This window comes from Onychostoma macrolepis, chromosome 11 (genome assembly GCF_012432095.1).
Source record: "Onychostoma macrolepis isolate SWU-2019 chromosome 11, ASM1243209v1, whole genome shotgun sequence".
Classification (NCBI taxonomy): Eukaryota; Metazoa; Chordata; class Actinopteri; order Cypriniformes; family Cyprinidae; genus Onychostoma; species Onychostoma macrolepis.
In genome coordinates this window covers 26,218,493-26,238,131 of record NC_081165.1, presented here as the reverse complement: position 1 = coordinate 26,238,131, position 19,639 = coordinate 26,218,493, and the positions used below count along the sequence as shown (strand labels likewise).

Sequence of the window (19,639 nt, the reverse complement as noted above, 5' to 3'; positions counted from 1 at the left end):
ACAATTAATCCACACCACTCCAGTTCATCAATTAATGTCTTGAGAAGCCAAAAGCATGTGTTTGTAAGAAACATTTAAGACAGCTATTGTGTCTGGCTAAAATACAAGTCCATAATCCATGATAACGCTTCCTCCAGTGAAAAAGTGGTCTGGTCTGAATCAGAAGAGAAATCTGCACAGATCATGCACTGTTTGCAAGCCAAAACAGCTCTTGTGAATGAATTAAGCATTTATATAGCGCTTTATTGTGTATTGCTGTACACGCAAAGCACTTTACAATTATGTAGGGGGGGGGGGTCTCTCCTCAACCAGCACCAGATCTTAAGCAAATATGTTTGTGGATTTTGATGTGAAATGACAACAGGACGTTCCTCTGGACGTTACAAGATGTCTTTCACTTCACACGATGTTAACTGATGAATTGGAGTGGTGTGGATTACTTGTGGATTATTGTGATGTTTTTATCAGCTGTTTGGACTCTCATTCTGACGGCACCCATTCACTGCAGAGGATACATTGCTGAGCAAGTGATGCAATGCTACATTTCTCCAGATCTGATGAAGCAAACTTACCTACATAATAAGTGGCCTGAGTTTGAGTAAAGTTCATTTTTGGGCTAACTATTCCTTTACATGTCTTAACGTTTCTGTTCAGTTGGCAGAGGGCAAACATGAGGAGCTCACTCAAAAAGGCCAGAATGAGAAGAAAGAGCTACAGCTCAAGATTGAAGAGATGGAGGAGAAAGAACAGGCGCTTCAAGCTCGAATCGAAGCTCTGCAGGCGGACAACGACTTCACGAATGAGAGACTAACAGCCCTGCAAGGTAAAACGCACAAGCATGCAATATTTCTCTCGGTTGAGAACGGTGCACTCCCTTATCACGGTACCTAAATAGATGAAACAGGTTGAGGAGGAGCATCTGTCAGTATAGAGTTCTTGTTTTTATTTTTGGTCATCCCAAATCTTCTCGTTGTCGTTTTCCAGTTCGGTTAGAACAGCTGCAGGAGAAAAGCATAAAGGAAAACAACAGTTTAGGTGAGTTGGAGAATGCATTCGTCTGCTAGTGTGCTGCTAACCTTGCATCACCTCCTTGACTAATTCAGCATGGGAGCTCGCCTTTGGTTGCCCGTTTTTCATTTTTCGTTCTGTCCCTCTTTCTTTCTGTCTGTCCGGCTTTGCTTCCGTTCTGTCTTGAAGGCCTTGAACTTTTGCATTGAGCATGTGTGTTCAAGTCTACACCTCTGTATACAGTTTAAGACTTCCTCCCCCTCATTTGGCCATTTCTTGCCAAGTTAATTTATTTCTCAGTACAGAAGGAAGGTAGTTTAAACAATCTGAACTGGTTGGCCTGTTTAGTTATTTATTCTAGGCTTCTTGCTTGATAATACGGTTCTGAATGTTCAAGGAGGGCCCATTTTAATGTGCCACATTGCTAATTATTGATATTATTAATATAATTTAGTCAGTGTTTAATTAGGGCTGGCACCAGGGTTGCCAGGTTTTCACAACAAAACGCGCCCAATTGGTACTCAAAACTAGCCCAAAAATAGCCCAGTGGCATTTCGAGGGGGTTTCCCAAGTAAAAAAAAAAAAATGCGTTCCGGGGAGTAAAATACACGTTTTTGGCGAGGTTCCCCTGGTAAAATTCGCATTGCAGGGGCTTAATATCATGTTATTGGGGTTGCTTCAGCCCGTGGACGTGAAAACAACCCACGGCAACAGTGTTAAAGTAGCCCAGTTCCGCTGGAAAACCACGGAATTGGCAACACTGGCTAGCACTAAACTCTGCTGGAAGATTGGGCACCCCTGGTGTCTATGTAGTTAGTTCACAGTAAGTCACTAGGGTTTGAAACGGAGCCCAAGAATCGCTTGGTTATTTATATTCCTGAACTGATTTCTAGTACTATATTCTCTGGCAATAATATGAGAGACAAATGAAACTACTGATGTGGTGCACCATAGACCACAAACCTCTTGGCAGAGACATTTCGCTCACTGAACTGTCCCTTTATCCTTCATTTCCATGAAATATACTGATCTCAGGAATGATTAGGATGGCATAACATGGGGTTTTTGCTTCAATAAGACCTTTGTTGAGAACATCAGCCTGTGCAAAGCTGAAAGTGACTGAAAACTTCAAAGATGCTGTCATTTGGCATCAAAATGTTTGGTTGTTAAACCACGAGTGATGTGCACGTCATTACACAACTAGTCATTTTGCTGTTAAGAGTACAGGAAACAGACTTAAAGCTTTTATAATAGGGCAGCCAGATGGGAAACTATAGAAGATTATAGGGCTGCACGATTTGGGGGATAATGTAATTGGGATTTTTTTGATGAAAAAAAAAAATGTGATTACGATTTGAAATGATTTATTTTAGTTAGTTTTTGGTTTTATGTGCTTGTTTGTAGGGCTTCACAGTTTGCAAAAAAAAAAAAAAAAAAAATAAATAAATAAATATATATATATATATATATATATATATATATATATATATATATATATATATATATATATATATATATATATATATATATATATGATTCTAAAATAAATAAAAATCAATATAAAACAATAGAAATATTGCTATCATAATGCTATTCCACTGTAAATTAAAAATCATGTATTAAAAACGAACAATACAACAATTAACCAAATAAAGGCTGTAATTTTATTTTACAGACTTCAAAATTACAATACTAATATTTATGCCATTTTTTCATTTCTTTTTCAAGTGATAAGATTAAGATTATTTTGAAGATTTTATTTTGAAGATTTCCAGACAGCTTCAGTATTTCTGTAACTTTTGAAATGGAATCATTTACAAAAACATTGTTTTATTATTATTTTTTTTATATGCAATTTAATTTTTAAATTTTCTATTAATTATTTTTATTTTTTATTTCTGTAATGAGTTTCAGGTTTGCTGTGCTTGTTTGTGGGAATGCAAAATTTGGCCATGAAATTGTAATTTTAAAATTAGAAGTATTACTATTGAAATACGATTTCACTGTAAATAAAAAAAAAAAGCAAGTATTCAAGAAAATTAATATAACCATCATTTTATTTTACAGTATAACTATAATATTGCATTGATAATATGTATAGCTGTCTCAATTTCTTTGATTTTGAAGCGTTAAAATGAGAGAGCTTTAATTTTGAGGATTTTATTTTGTAGATTCCCAGCCAAATTCAGTATTTACGAAACTTAAAAGAGGAGGAATCATCTGCTAAAACATGACCCTTGATTTATCAGTACCAGACCTCCATGTCGCAGTGTCTGTCCCTGAGGTGACAGGTGAATGACAGGTGTCAGTCAGTCTCTTCAGGGCAGTGAGGCGCAGGTCCATGAATAGCTGCAGTCTCCCGTCTGTGTCCTTGTCCTGCCCTCTGCATCTCTGTTTGGTTGCGTCTCATGTTGTATCCTGTAAATCTGGCTTCTGTTTTAATATCATCTGATGCCCCTCGATGTGGGATTTCTTCCATTTGCTGTTCATTTAATGGAGGGTTTTTCTTTCTTTGGTAGACCACTTTCATTTAAAGAGTGGAGGAGACTGCACTTTAATCCAACAGTACATTGAGTGTCAATGTGAGTACACCGCATTCTTTCCAACGTCTTCCTCAGCCGTACTAATGAACCATCTTATGAGCATCAAAGCAGGTTTTACTCTGTAAAGTGAGGAAGGTGTTTACAGGGATATGAACTTAAGCACCGCCCTGCATCACATTTGCTCAATATGCTTGTTTCTTACTAATATTGAGGTGCTGATTTCAAAAATAGTGGCTGTTTTATTCAAGCACATCAGTTTTTCACAAAATTTGTAGAATTTTTATTTTTGAGAAGCATTAGTAAGGTGAAGTTGTCTTGTATTGTCCCTTAATCAGCAGAAAAACGCTGTAAAGACATGGTTCCTGTCTTCCTCTGAGCCAGATTACAAATATTTGTTCAATTCTCAGCCAGTTTTCACATGTATTAATTCGGCAGATGTTATTTTATTTCTAATGCTGGTTTCCATTTGTCCACTCTTTGTGTTCAAATGACATGTTTTGAATACTTCTTTTCATTAAAACTTTTGACATTTGACTGCTGCTTTTATTTTGATAAATGGATAATTTTAAATTAATTAGAAAAAGCTTTATTGCTATTTGAATGTGATGGTTTTTATTGATATTTTTGAACTCAGCATCATCAAATTAGGTCACATTAGGCCTTTTTTGGTTTGTTTCAAAATGCAGGGCTATATCAGTTTCAGACTTACTTTTTTTTTTTTTTTTCGCATTTGCAATCAATTTAAAGTCTATTGTCCTACTAGAGAATTTTTTTTCCTCATGTAGTTCATCAAATATTATCTTAGCAAATCTCATTTTTAGAATGCATGCTAGTGGTTCCTGAATCTTTCTATTGTGTTGTAGATTCAACAAGCAACAAATTTCCCTTAAGAAATGGTTCTTTTTACTTCAGAAAGATTTACAAATCAGTGTTAAATTCAAAAGTGGGTTTGAATCAGACTCAGTAAATTATTTCAGAACCACTATTGAGTTCAAAAATCATTTTAAAGCGAGAAACATTAGTTATTAAATATTATTTATTCGTTAGGATCAACAAACTCATTGATTGTTCAGATGACTTCTTAATAAAAATGCATATTCACAACAGACATACATAATATAATAATAAATTGTTCTAAAAAAAATCCAAGTACTTTAATTTCACAGAAATATCATTGGCTGTTGTTTTGTTTTATCAAGCGATTTTGTCATTTGGAAGCTAAAATGTGTTTTGGTGTTGACTGTGTATTTGACAGTAGTTTTTTAAGCACCTCGTTCCAGATCTGGTGAAATGTTGGCTTTTTTCTGACTTTCATTCAGCTTGCAATGATTAAAACATTGTTTGGCGTGTACTTTGATTTGTATTTCAGTTAAAGTTAGTCCTTGAGCAAACTTGGAAAGTTAAGTTGCTGTTTTATTTATTCAAAGGTGCTGTATGTAGGATTGACTACTAGGTATTGCAGTCCAAATTCTAAATATTGGAGACCTGTTTTTTTTCACCCGGCCCCTCCTCCTCAGACTTAATGCACACGCAGGTTGCCAGATTAACGACACCAACAGAAACGAGCGCACATTACAATGAATGAAATTAAATGTGCGGTGTTTTCCAACAACTGGCAACCCGGGGTGCCAAAATACAATTGGGTAAACTGACAGTGGGCGGGTTTCACAAACCATAACAAACACAGACATTCTGGGCCGGAATGCACATTTTCAAAGGATAATAACTGACTGTAGCATTGTTTTTCAGATAAACAAGTATGTTAACTTAGCATGTTAAATATCTGCAAACATATTATGGTATTTTTATGCTTTAGTAGAGTCAAAACCCTACATACAGCACCTTTAAGCAATAAAGTTCAACACACCATGATATATGTAAATACATTACATTATATTGCAGAACGGAGAGGCTCTCAGGATCTGTTGTATAATCTGAAATCTGTATGTGGTGATCAGATCATAAGCTTTCCCTGAGATCTGTATAGTCTCTCAATACATAAGTGAATATCCTTTTCCAAACTTGACACGGATTCTTAACGAAAACACACTTGCATGCCGTCTGTTCTCACTTCACCTCCAGCTGACTTGGATTTTCTCTGTTCCCGGGGATTTTCACTCTCACCAGCATGCGTTCTGAAGTCTATGAGTTTCCACTGATGCTTTTCATGTGTCGTTTTTGCTTTGTTCTGTATGTATGGAAAAAACTACAAATGCAGTTTTGTTGCTGCTGATGCTGTATTCAGTTGGCCTGCATCAGTGTCATGTAATGACTGAGATGTGATATTTAATGCTAAATATTTAATAGATGCACCAGGTTTGGTTTAGTGAGCATGAAGACAGATATACTGAAATGCTTTTTCTTTTTTTTTTTTAACCAGCGGTGAGGCAGCTGAAGGAAGCGGTGGACTCATCCATTAACAAGCTGTCCAACTTTGACGGTAAGAGCACAGATTGTGTTTTTATCGATTGATTTGGAAAGACACTAAGGCTGTTTTCACACTTTTGAGGTTCATTTGAGGTGATCCATTCGTGGACTCGAGAACGGAGCAGAGACCTGACGTGTTTTTCTGTTTTATTCCATAGAAGTCATTGATGCGCATCTTCAGAATAACCAGACGACAGTGGACAACAGCTTGGCCAGTCCAGACAGGCTTAAAGGTATCATCACATTTCTGAATCAGAATCAAAATGAGCTTTATTGGCCTGGTATGTTTACACATACAATGAATTTGTTATAGTGACAGAAGCTCCACAGTGCAACAGAATGACAGCAACAGGACACAGATAATAATAATTTCTGTCACTTTCATCAAAGTTTCATCAAATCTGTTTCTTAATAGATTAAGCTTGGTTATATTGAACATCACACTGGTATGATGCAATCAGATGGCAATAGAGGCACATGGTTTCACCCCGACCTCTATTTAAAACCAAATTAAACAACTGCGCTCTCTGGGTGGCAGGAATGAGCATTATGGTTATTTTTAGCACCCTCAAAGAGCATGACCAGGTCAGGGTCATTACTGTAACGAGCTCTAATAAGATCATCATCATCGTCATCAGTGAAGTTTTAGCTATCTGTCTATTATTATTATTATTATTATTATTATTAAAATAATAGTTGGTATACTACTTGTTGTGAATTTCATTTACATTTAAAAGAGTTTAAATCAGTAGAGCCTAATAATAATAATAGATAAAAACCAAATTATTTGTTGGAACCTTCTCGTTTGTGCTTTAAAATGTATAAAATCATTGATCTTAATAATAATCATCATAATAGGTAAAAAAACTACAAAAAAAAGATGTTTGTAGTAAAAGTATTGTTTATGCTTAAAAATGTTTAAATTAATTTTGCATAATAAAAACAATTTGTTGCAACTTTTTTGTTTATTTTGTTTTAAATGTTTATATACATTCAGCCTAATAATAATTATATTAATATTAAAAATCACAAAAGCTATTTGTTGTAACTTTTTCATTTACATTTTAAATGTTTAAATCTATTATGTAATAATAATAATAATAATAATAATTGGTTAAAAAAAAGTTACCTATTTGTTGTCATTTTTTTTATTTACATTTTAGAATGTTTGCATCATTCTGCATAATAGTAATAATAATAATAAGAGTAATAATAATAATAAAGTTTAAAACATTTTTTGTAAACTTGTTTATAATTTAAAATCTTCCTGCTCATTCTGCCTAATAATAATAATAATAGGTTTAAAACAAACTATTTGTTGTAACTTTTTATTTTTTTTAACTTTAAAAAAAAAAATTTAATCTTTTCAGCCTAATAATAATAATAATAATAATAATAATGATGATGATAGATAAAAATAACCAAAGCTATTTGTTGTAACTTTTTTGTTTAAATTTTTAAATGTTTAAATCCTACAATCTGAGCAGAAAAAGAGTTAATTCACTCAGAACGTGGTTATAACCTTATGAAAGCTCCTCTGTGTGAAGAGCAATGTGGAGCTATGCAAAGAGATTACGGCCACACAGATTAGACCATAATTCACCGGTCAACCATTACTTATGACGACATCCTTTAGTTTTCATCCATTCAGTCCCACTGAGTCACTGTTCGTTCGTTCGCTACACTGTGCTTATTCATGGAACACTGAGTTCAGAAGATCTATCATGTGATGTAACAGCAGGATGGGTGGTTTTTCAGGTCATACATTGATTTAAATGTGCAATGTTTGGCCTGATGTCTGAGAGGAATTAAAATATCTAGACAGCATTGGCTGATAGTGATTTTTTTTTATTGACATTACAACTTTCATCAAAGATACTGAAAATTTGAGGTGCTGTTCATGCATATCCGATGATGCGTGAACATGTTGCCAGGAGTTTTCTTTAGACCGGCGTCACCACCTCCTGTTCAAACCCCACTTATAACTCTTTTTAGTCCACGTGGATACTACAGCAGCGCAAAACTAAATCTGCAACTAGTTTAGCATGTGACTGTATGTCCCATTGGAAGCCCAGGTCACTCAAATGACCATGTGTGGGCAATAACTACCACCAGCCAGAGAGGATGAACTACAGGGGACTCATTCACTGCCTGCTATTGAAGATCAAGAGTAATTGTGATTAAAATATAAACAGCCATCAAACACACTCCTGTTTGGATATAGATACTGAAGCAGAGAGCCTGGTAAAAGTTGTGATGGCTATATGATTATAGTTATTTTAATGTTGTTTTGAGTTATGATTGTGTCCCCCCTCTCCTCTAAGTGGTCTCTTCCGCTCTGCCTCCATAGAAAACCAAATAGACGCTAAAGAGTGCGATATGTCAGATACTCTGAGCCCCAGCAAGGACAAAAGCAGTGACGACACGTCAGGTACGTGAAGCATGGACACATTTATAATGTATGAATTGCTGTGTTTTGGTTACTACAGCTTTCATTGATGCATCCTACTTTTTTCCCCAAATATAATAAATGTTATATGAAAAACTTAACTATATATTTATCTTATAACTTATAGCTTATGTAAACATATTCTGATTTATTTTATTGTCTTTTATTCATGTTTTTTTGTTTGATCTGTCTTTCCTTGATTTTTAATTTTTCTCTTCAATTTTTCTTTCTTTCCTTCAATTTATTTTTTCTTCCCCTTTTATTTTAATTTATTTTCTTTTCCATTTCTTTCTTTCTCTTTTTCTTTCTTTCTGTTCTTGCCTTTTAATTTATTCATATTTTTATTCTTTCTTTCCTTCGTTTTAATTTTTTGTTGTTCCTTCCCTTTAATATTCTTTCTTTCTTTCATCCTCTCATTTCAGACGGACAAATGGATGAACAAGAACTGAACGAGCCCCAGAACAGGGTTTCTCTTCTGAAAGGTAATCCCTCCATTCTTTTGTGTGGAAGTTTTTTTTCAGCTTCCCTGTCTGAAGCGCCAGTGCTGATGTGGGTGTGTTTGTGTGATTTGGCTGGCCTGAAATGTTAGTCACCCTCTTTATCTGCACTCATTAGAGCTCAGGGGACTGGCATGCGGCACAACTGTGCAGCTTAACAGGGTGTGTTATTCCCCAATCTGACTATATATGGTCTGCATCTGCTGGAGGTGACAGCGGTGGGACGCAAAGGTGTCATCCTGGCAGGTGTCTCAGCATCATCCTGGTTTATCTCCCTCCCTCAGATCTTTCCCCTCGCCCCATTTAATGTTCCACCGGAGTACAGTCTGGAATGTAAACCAATTACAGCCCAATTAGACACTGAGTGCTTTCACAAAGTCACGTACAGCTGCCGCTTAGATGTCTGTCAGTCAGAAGAAGGGTTGCTTTCAACTAATACAATGTATCACTTTTTAGTTTCTCCGGAATTCAGTGTTTAGTGTTACATTTTAAAACTTTCAGAATAACTTTAAACAGATATTCCACCCAAAACTGAGAAATCTGTAATCATTTAATTATTTACTTTAATGTTGTTCTAAAATCTGTATGACTGACTCTCTTTTATGGGACACAAAACTAATATATTTTTTTCAATGGGGCCCCCTCAAAATATCATATTTTGTGGAAATTCATATTTGGAAGCACATGAGGATGAGTAAATGATGACAGTTTTATCTTTTACTGGATTGTCCCTTTAATTTGATTGGATTTTGAATGCTACTAAGAATATTGCTCAAACTTGGGCTTTGCACAAAGCACCAAAAAAATAACAAAAAAACAGTCATAGACAGGCAGAAAGTCATTGTCTCCTAGAAAAGGTTTTAAAAAACCGGTTCGAGCAGCAGTTGCATGAATGAATGGCGATGAAATAGACACTACAGTGACATGAGCTGAAATGGCACTGATCTCTACTGGTAGTTTGTTTTCTAGTTGTCATAGTGGCTCCGCTGGATCGAGGGCATTCGCCCCCTTCTCATGTGGTTCATCTCAGATGTCATCAGCTCAGTGGTGACTCTCACCCGCTCAGGCTGAAAATATCCAGATCATTCATCTACTCTCACACTGCTGAGTCACACCAGACAGCAGGACATTTGTCTCCCACACATCCATTTTCATTAAGGCTTATCTGTAGTGTCATATCATTAAAACAGGATTTGAGGTTGAAGTTCTATACAGCCATACATAACGTTCATAATGAATAAATAATCCAGAAATAAAGACCATTTATTGAAACTATACCATAAAATCAGCTCATTCAGAAATCAATATGATGTTACAGTCATGAGTTCATTAACATATAACCACCCATATTTACATATTTACTGCCTGTTGAATATTCAGCAACTTAATGCACTCTAAGTGGTTATTTGAGATGTAATTATGGGTGTTTTTGGTCCAAGACACCTCGAGGAAAACTAAGTGGACTTAAGGTGAAAAAAAATGTTGCTAAAGTAGAATATGGCACCTTTAAAGGTGGTGTTAAGCACCTGCTGGGACAGATAAAAGCCCCTGGTAGACGCTTTGTGTTTGTGTAGTTCTAGTTTGGCCACGTGTGACTCTAGTGTCATTTGACCTGGCTGGATTTACTGCTCAACTCTCTCTGTATCTGTCCTAAATAAGAGATATGACACAGCAGAAACCTCAGTGCAGGCTAGGGATGGCTCGATACCATAATTTTGAATGTAATACCTTGGTATCGATACTAAATCGATACCATAGGTGACAAATAACCAGCCTCAAAAGATAAGTGAATTAAACAATTTTATTAAAATAATAAAAACAGATTCATATCTTAATACATTTGTATCAAACTGTAACAAAAAACCTACAGGGAACATAGGTTACATTTTGACTGGGTTTGAAAAAAAAAAAAATACAACTGAAGTAAAGCAATTAATGCAAAAATGTTGCTTTATTGTAAAGTGTTATTCTAACAGTCAAAGTAATATTCATAATCACGTTATTATTTCTCTCTCTCTCAGACTGTTTTCAGATTTCAGACTCAGCCAAAGAAAAAGCATTAAATATAAATCTCACTCTCGCGCACTCTCCGCTGCTTCATATTAGCGGTCGGCAGCGCGGCAGAAACATTCCCTTCATATTATTGATACAAAAATTAATATAGCGCAACTTTTGCTCAATTCAATTAATATTCGATTGTATGAAATGCAAGTGCATATATTACGTGACCAAATCTTGCGTCTGGTTCTAGCTTGTCACATGCACGTTTGAGCTTACTGTATCACAACTGTATGTGCGCTGATCAGTTGTAAATAAAAGTTCAAATTAAATCTGAATTTATGAATGATGCACTCACCTGTCGATCTCTCAATTCTCTGAAAAGATCAGGATGAGCAAGCGACAAATGCTTAAAAGTGTTTGATGTGTTGCCTCCTGTGGCAACACATGATTTATAGCAACGCGTGCATACAGGTCAGTTTGTTCACCTTTATCATCTGTTTTGTATGCAAAGTAATGCCATATTTCACTTCTACTGTTCTCTTTATTTAGTAATTTCAGGTGAGTTGATAGTTTCATCTGTTTGATCCATCGCGTTGTTCTGTTGTCACATTTACTGGTTGGGCAGCAATTTGGGAAGCACTGCCACCTACAGGTGCACTTCGCAACAGCAGCGTATGAAATACCGAATTGAGCAAAATTATGATATTGTACCGTTTGAAATATAATATATACCGGTATTTTTCCAGTACCGGTATACCGTGCATCTCTAGTGCAGGCTGTCCAGAATGTCACTGTTCATTTTTCTAATTCATCTGTTTCAAGCTCATATTTTCACACCAGTTTTTTCTCATGTTTTTCAGATTTTTTTTTTTTTTACCAATTAGGCAAGTTCTCATTGAACAAAAATGTTGTTCAGAATCGCCTGGTGTTTGGTTTAATTCAGTCTAAGTGGGCTGTCGTGATTGCACTGAGCTCATGTCCTTTAACGGGACGTCAGATAAGGAGCGCTGGCTTGGATCAGTCAGGAAGTGCTAGTTTCAGCACCTCATTGTTCGAGGGCACACTTGATGAACTGTAGGGTGTGCCAGGCAGACTCAGAGGCGGCCAAGACCAGAGGGGGATGTGTGCTGCTGGAGCTTTTCTCTACCTTATTTCTTCTTGATTAAAGAAGGCTTATTCTAGCATGCATGTGTTTCAAACTGAAGATGAGGAGAAATCTGGATAGATACTGGATAGAAACACCAGTAGAACTAACAATGTTACTGTTTTGGAAGAAAATCACACTTTCTAGTGCGAAAACGGTACTAAGCTCATAAGTGGATTGTAGGTGTAGTGCATCTCTAGGTCAAGTTGCTGTATTCTCAATGTACAGTGATTATATAAATGTATGAAAGTTATCTATGGAAGATTATGGAAAACATTGATGGGGCATAAAGTGCCTTAATTTTGTATAAAATTGGGTGCCAAGCCAAAACAATACAACCAAGAAAAGTTAACTGCTTTTTCATCCCATTAAATCAGTGGTTCTCAACCTTTTTGACTTTTTTTGACTTTTTAAAAAATATATATTTATGGTACTTCTTTTGTAATGAGAGAGCTGCTCCCCCCCCTCCCCCATTTAATAATATTATTTCCCAAATAAATATTAAAATTATATTCAATCATATTGAAATAAAAATAATTACATTTCTGATTTCATAACATTCACAAACTGAATGTTTTTCGAGGCTCAATAATGAATTTATATGGCTTATATAAGTTTTTAAAATGACTTTTAACCCACAAATAGTAATTCTACTCAAAAATAGTAATTCTACTCAATAATATATTAATATTATATTTAATGATATTTTAGAGCTTGACATAAGAAATTTGTATTCATTCTAGAAATGTACATGTTTTAGGATTTTTAAAAAACATTTTTCATGACTTTTCCAGGTCTAAAAGTCTCGCTTTTAAAATTCATTAATATATCCAGGTTTTCCCAAGACCGCGAGGGTCCTGGTTCTTAACATTTTGGTAATTTTGTTGTTTTTATTTATAAATATTTCTATTGTTTTTTTAGTTCTTATAGTAATTTTTTTCCTATCTTAAAATTATTTAAACACCATCAAGGTTGTTTTTTTTCTTCTTCTTTTAGTTAACTCTAATAACCCTGGAATGATATTATGATGACAGTTTTCATCTTGACTTTTAGCTGTTTTTATATTGTCATATATTAAATTATTTTAAATGGCCCCCTGGTTGAGAACAATACTGGTTCCATGTGTTTGTCCAGAAAGCTTTGGTAAAATGTGCCACTAGGAGGCACTGTTGAATTGCTCTTTCACCCCTAGATTGCATCTACACCGAAGCGTCTGGCAAGAGTTATTCAATTGCCTTAATGATGAGCTATCTGAACACATGTAACCTTATATGGCTGTGATACTCAATCTCAGCCATAAAATCCTTTTGAGACGCTCTTGATGAAATCACAGAAGAAGGAGCATGAGATTACACACCACTTCATGCCCCCTCTCATTAAATAAATGGCAAAACTTCAGAAACACCGCTAAGTAGACGAGTTCGTTACATCATTTTGCCTGAAAGCATCTCCCTCGCCCGCAGTAAACACCCTTCGTCTGACATCATGACAGATTACCAGCCCTTAAATTAGCACATGACTTCACCGACATCTGTAGAGTGTTCAGAGAGGGGGACGTTCATCAGTTTATGGTCAGAGGAGGTTTCCCAAAAGCCTGTTGTTACAAGACCACATGAGAGACCAACTGGATGCTCCTCAGAGAAACTGCAAATGTGTGCTTGCTCGGCATGAAGTCTTATGAGGGAACGCAGGAGACTGTCTAATGTCTCTTTTGCTTGGCCTGGTGCAGGTCATCTCAACAGCCCATTTGTAGATCTTGCATTAGAGCCGTCTGAGTGTGTGCTGGACTTGCGTAATCAGGCTTCAAGTTGTGTCCCATAGTCTAAAGTCAGTGCATTTTGGATATTCTGTTGTCTGATGCAAGCCGGGTCGTGCATGTTGTGCATTTGCACTCGAGTCGTTCACTGACGGACTGAGCAAACAGAAATACTTCCTCCTTCACATAATGAACTGATTCTGAGCAAGCATCTTGATTTTGATTTGCGGTAATCTTGTTTCAGTACTTGATGTTTCTGCTCATGGGGTCGAACAGAATGTGTTGTTTGTGGCGCCACAAGGTTCTGACCCATCGTGATGGATTGGTCTCACGCTCACAGCGGCTTTGGGCTTTTAGGAGAAGCATTTTTAGCACAGATATGTTGTTTTATATATCTGCAGTCTGTTTATTAGGAACTGCATTTTACATTTACATTCCTGTGCAAAAGTCCCCTGGCTTTCGGAGAGCCAGAAATGCAATATTTGTATAAAGCAATTAAATAATAACCTAAAAGTCACTAGATGTGGGTCCAAACTACATAAGACGTTGTGAAATTGATCACAACAATTTTAATATTCAAATTTATCTCTACAGTGAATGTACAAAAACTAGTTTTTGGGGGTGTTTTCTGAGCAATTTCATCATTATTGTGTCATTGATTTAACACTGAATATTTTTTAATGAAGTGGTATTAAAATTACTACATTATAATTATAAATATTCTTTGACATTTACATTATTTAAATACTCAAATAGTTAAATTCTGTGATGAATTGTGTTTTCAAAATTTTCACAAGAATTCAGAAGTTCACAAAATTGTAGTGAAATTTTGAAAACTTTAAATGCACAGCATTAGAACATTTTATAAATCGTAGCCCAATGCAAATTATTCCTATCCAAATACTGTTTTGTTTTTGTTTTTTTACATTTATCTAAAACTAAATGTATTTGTAACTAAATATTGAAAAATATTGTTGCCATTATTGTAGTTATAGAATGATTTAAAATGTAGTCATTTTTTAGTTTATTTAATGGCATTAAAATTACTTCATTATATTTAAAATATGCTTTGATAACTTTTTTATTACATTATTTAAATATAAATAAATAGTGAAATGTTTGACTTTTTTTTTTAAATGGCTGTGTGCTTATCTTTTTAAAATGTATTTTTTCAAATATATTTATATACTGATTTTTTTTTTTTGTATCAAAAAATAATTTTGCAGCAATAATTTATTTTGCAATAAATTTGCATCCCTAAATGCCCAAAGTTACAATTTCCTAACGTTTTTCCAAATTATACCCCAATGCAAATTTTGCCTGAACTGAAACCTGAACTAATGGCTTCCTGAAGACATGTGAAAAGGTGTGAAAATAATTTATCCTCAATATCACTGCTTTAGTCTCTGAGGGATAGAATCATTAAGAAAAGTTCAAGGATTTCGTAACAAGCTGCATGATTTGAGGCATCATTCATGTTCGTTTCACTCGTCAGTTTATCTCTCTTGATGTCTTTTTTTACTGCCATGTTTTTTCTTCATGCTCCCTCACATCAGCATCTGCTCTGTGTGTGTTTGTAGAAATGGAAATGGACAGGAACCTGGAAGCTGGAGACACTGAGCAGGTCATTCCACACCTCCACCGAGAGCTGCAGGAGGCCCAGGAGCTCGCCAACACTGGTAAACAGAAATGCCTCGAGCTGCAAGGTACAGCAGCATGCTAAACGCTCCTTTAATAGTGATTCGGCATTAATGATCGAGGGTCACGACTGCACTGGCATTAGTGTTAATCGCTGAACGTCTTTTTCTCATCAGCCCTGCTGGAGGAGGAGAGGAGAACCAACAGACAGCAGACTGAAGAATCTGCTAAACAGATCCGCTTCTTACAGAGTGAGTCATTCAACATTTACATGAATTGTGCTTTAGTGTTTTGACTTTAAGCTTCAAAACGACTTCTAAATATAATCATCAGTATGGGTTGACGGGTTGATCAGTTTTTAGTCATGAAACCTAAATTAAATATGTATTTATATATACATATTTAAATATAAATATGTATTGCAACATGTATTTACCAATCAACATTCAAATAAAAGCTGTTATATATAAACATTTCAATTCCACATAAGGCATTTTTATATAAATATTTTAATGTACTCCAGTTCGTTGTTAAAATGAATTTTTACTGTTTTTATACCAAAACCAAGATTAAAGTTTGCATTTAGCTGAAAACCCCAAATATTTTATTTTAAATGTATTTTATTTAGTTGTATATAAACATTTAAATTGCACTTAATGCACTTTTTATATAAAAATGTAAAATAAAAATAAAATTTTATATATATAACGATTTTTTAAATCATTTATGATGTTTCTGCTCCATTTCATTGTTGAAATAAATTTTTGCCGAAACATCAAATCCGAAATTAAACTTTTTGTCAAAAAGTTTAATTTAGTCAAAAAACAAAAATATTTTTTTTAATAATCAATTACATTTATTTAATCAACACTCAAATAAAAACTGAGTTGCATATATTGTACATAAGGCAGTTTTTAAATCAACTTTTTAATGACATAATTAAGTTTCTGCTTCAATTCTTTGTTGAACGGTGGCTATAATTAAACATTGTTTTCATGACAAATTTATTCAAACATACATTAATAATGTGAAGACGAGGTTAAGTAAAATTATAATGAATATTTATTAAAGTGCATATACTTTTGAAAACGCTCTTCTTTAGAGTTATTTTTTTCTGACTGAGTTTATAGAAATTGAATGGGTTTCCTGAGATAAATGTTACGTTTTATTGACATCTTTACGTGGTTGAAACACTGAGTGATTACATGAGACATGATAAGTCATAGTTTTATTCAGCATACCTTATTGATATTCATTCATGTTTATTTTTGCTGTAACTAGTAGTAAAGAGGAAGAGATGATCGGTTCAGGTGCCGCTTGAACTAAGGTGCTACAGCGGTCTGTTACGACACATGAAGAAGCATTAAAACAACGATTATTGTTTAAATTTTGTTATAAAAATGACAATTTGAACATTCATACTTTTTCCATATCAAAAGCTTATTGCAGTTATTGGATTCCAGACACACTACAAGTAGACTAAAAAATCTCGGTTCGTGATAATGAAGATTGATTTAAAAATGAGAAATCAGTGATTTCAGCCTTCCAAAACCAAATATTTTTCAGTTGTCATATTTGAATTTTTAGACCTAATACCACCCATTAATCATGTCAAAATCACTGTAACTCTTCTTTGTCTTCAGCTCAACTGGCGAAGCTCCAGACTGATATGGAGGCTTTGCGTGAGCAGAGAGAGAACACTATCACCACCACCCGTGAGGATCTCTACAGCGCCCAGGAGGAGATCCTGGTGCTCCGGCACGCCATGGAGGCCGCCACCGCCGAGCGGGAACGAGAGATCGCCACCCTGCAGGGAGACCTGAGCGTCGTCACCGCTGAACTGGACAAATGGAGACAGACGGCAGCCAAGTATGAAGTGGAGATCAGCAACCTGCAGGCCAGCTTCCAGCTCCAGAGCCAGCACCAGGAAAGAGCTAGCCAGCTCCAAGGTACTCCATTGGTTTTTGGCCGTTAGGAGCCCTAGCTCAGCAGAATCGCTGTTAAACCCAGACCCGGTTCAGTGGCGACAGGGTTCAGCAGTCAGGTCAGGATAGCATGTCGTCATCGGCGCTCCTGCGGTGAACCTGCTGCGTCCCTGATGTGCTGTTTGGCTAGTAATGTTCCCTGTATGTCATAAATCAAGCTGACTTCAGAGGAACTATGACTGAGATCATCACTGATCTGGTGTTTTGTGATCTCTCTCTCTTTTCTAGCGCCTTTGATTCCTATTTGGAACCATTTGTTTCCTCTCATTTGCTTTGAGTTCAGTTTTTCTGAATTACTGGCCATGAGAAGAGAATTGAGTTTGAGCTAAACGAGTAGAAAACATGCCGTACTTTTTAAAAGATTGGGGTCAGCGAGATTTTTATTCAGCAAGACACATTAAATGTGACAGTAATGACATTTGTAATGTTACAAAAGATTTCTGTTTCACATAAATGCTGTCCTTCGTTTGAGCTTTGTATTGATTTAAGAATCCTGAAAAACATGTTTCCACAAAAGTTTCCCCCAAAAAATTAAGCAACCATTAACAATAAAAAATGTTTCTTGAGCAGCAAATCAACATATTAGAATGATTCCTGAAGGATCATATGACGCTGAGGACTGGCATAATGATGCCGAAAATTCAGCTTTGATCACAAGAATAAATTACATAAATATAGTATATATATAGTAGGAAAACATCTATTTTAAATTGTAATATTTTTTCACAATTTTACTGTATTTTTAATTTTCAAAAAAAAAAAATGTATTAAAATCTCACAGACCTTAAACTTTTAAATGATAGTGTAAGTTCAAAGATTGCATATATCTCCCCATAGCAGAGTGTAATGCTTATGTGTCATGGCTATACTATCAAAATATTGTGATTTAAGTGTTTATGGAATGTGTTTCTTTTAGTCTGCATTTCACAAGACTGATTTCTTCACATATTGAGAAGTCACACATGCGGTATTAATTTCACTGGGGTCTTTCTCTCCAGGCCCTCTTTAATGTGTTGTCCAGAGTCACGGAAACAGTTTTATTATCATCCATCCTGCTGGGTTTATTTATTATTTATTGGATCCTTGTTTTGTTTTTCACAGAAAAATGTGCATAAAATTGTTCTGACAGTGCTTCTGAGACCTTTTAAAGCCATTTTAGGCTACACAGGATCTCAAGCAGTATAATTAAACATGACAGGATAAAATTAACTCTAGTGATGTACCAAAATAAAAAAAATTCCAATCTGAAACCAAAATGTCTGGACACAGACACGCTGGACAAAAGACAGAATATGCAAATGGTAAATTAGCCTGTGTTTGGAATAACGATAAATGTGATTGTGTTTTAATTTCACGTAATCACTTAAAACAGGTGATGGTTTTAACTGGTTTTATTATAATTTGAAATCATAATCTAATTATATATTTATATATATATATATGACATAGAATGTTTATTATATTGTAATAAAATTATATTATATATATATGTATGTATAATAAATACTTTCTATATACTGTTTATTATAAATTACATATTTTGTATGTTTTGTAATATATTTATATAAATTATTTAATATATTTAATACATTTCTTTATAAAATTTGTTACAATTGTATGTAGTAAATTAAAATATATTTTAAAATTCAATATTTTAGTTTTTTTAACTAAATTATATTTTAATGAGCTGAACAGTGGTTGCTCTTTAATACATTGTGTTAAGTGGTGTGAGTGGAGGGAATCAGTTATATAATTAGTTTTTCTCTCTCTGTTTCTGTGTCAGGTGAATTGGAGAAGCTTCAGGGCGAGTGCTCTAGTCTGCAGAATGAATGTGACAGTCTGCGGGCTGAGAAGACAACACTGATGCAGAAACTCAACAGACTCGAGGAAGAGCTCGACAGGTGAGTCACATTCACACAAACAGGCTACCAGTGGCGTTTAGATCATTTCACACAACAAAAGTGAGTCACCAGGTTTTAAACGGTTTTTAAGCACATTATGTCAGATTCCACACCTGGGGCCGGATTCACAAAACATTCTTAAGAAGAAATGTCTTCTTAACTGCCATTTTCTGATTATTTTTTAACTTAAGAAAAAAGTTAAGAATATTTTGTATTCCCAAAAATTCTTCTTAAGAATATTCTTATCTTTTTTCATAAGATTGTTCTTAAGACAAAACCTAAGAAGAATT

General features: G+C 34.9%; 1 protein-coding gene across 7 annotated transcripts in view; it reads left to right on the top strand.

Moving 5' to 3' along the window:
• Positions 1–19,639, top strand: part of slmapa (sarcolemma associated protein a) — a 69,134-nt gene that overhangs the window by 42,636 nt on the left and 6,859 nt on the right. For 3 of the 7 annotated variants that reach the window (XM_058790545.1, XM_058790546.1, XM_058790552.1), the window contains 11 exons: positions 655–823; positions 985–1,035; positions 3,528–3,590; positions 5,932–5,991; positions 6,137–6,211; positions 8,329–8,409; positions 8,850–8,909; positions 15,406–15,531; positions 15,640–15,714; positions 17,107–17,412; positions 19,232–19,349. In XM_058790545.1, the coding sequence (XP_058646528.1) occupies positions 655–823; positions 985–1,035; positions 3,528–3,590; positions 5,932–5,991; positions 6,137–6,211; positions 8,329–8,409; positions 8,850–8,909; positions 15,406–15,531; positions 15,640–15,714; positions 17,107–17,412; positions 19,232–19,349 (1,184 nt within the window). The remainder of the gene's footprint in view (positions 1–654; positions 824–984; positions 1,036–3,527; positions 3,591–5,931; positions 5,992–6,136; positions 6,212–8,328; positions 8,410–8,849; positions 8,910–15,405; positions 15,532–15,639; positions 15,715–17,106; positions 17,413–19,231; positions 19,350–19,639) is intronic. The other 4 variants (XM_058790548.1, XM_058790549.1, XM_058790547.1 and 1 more) reach the window with 3 other exon arrangements.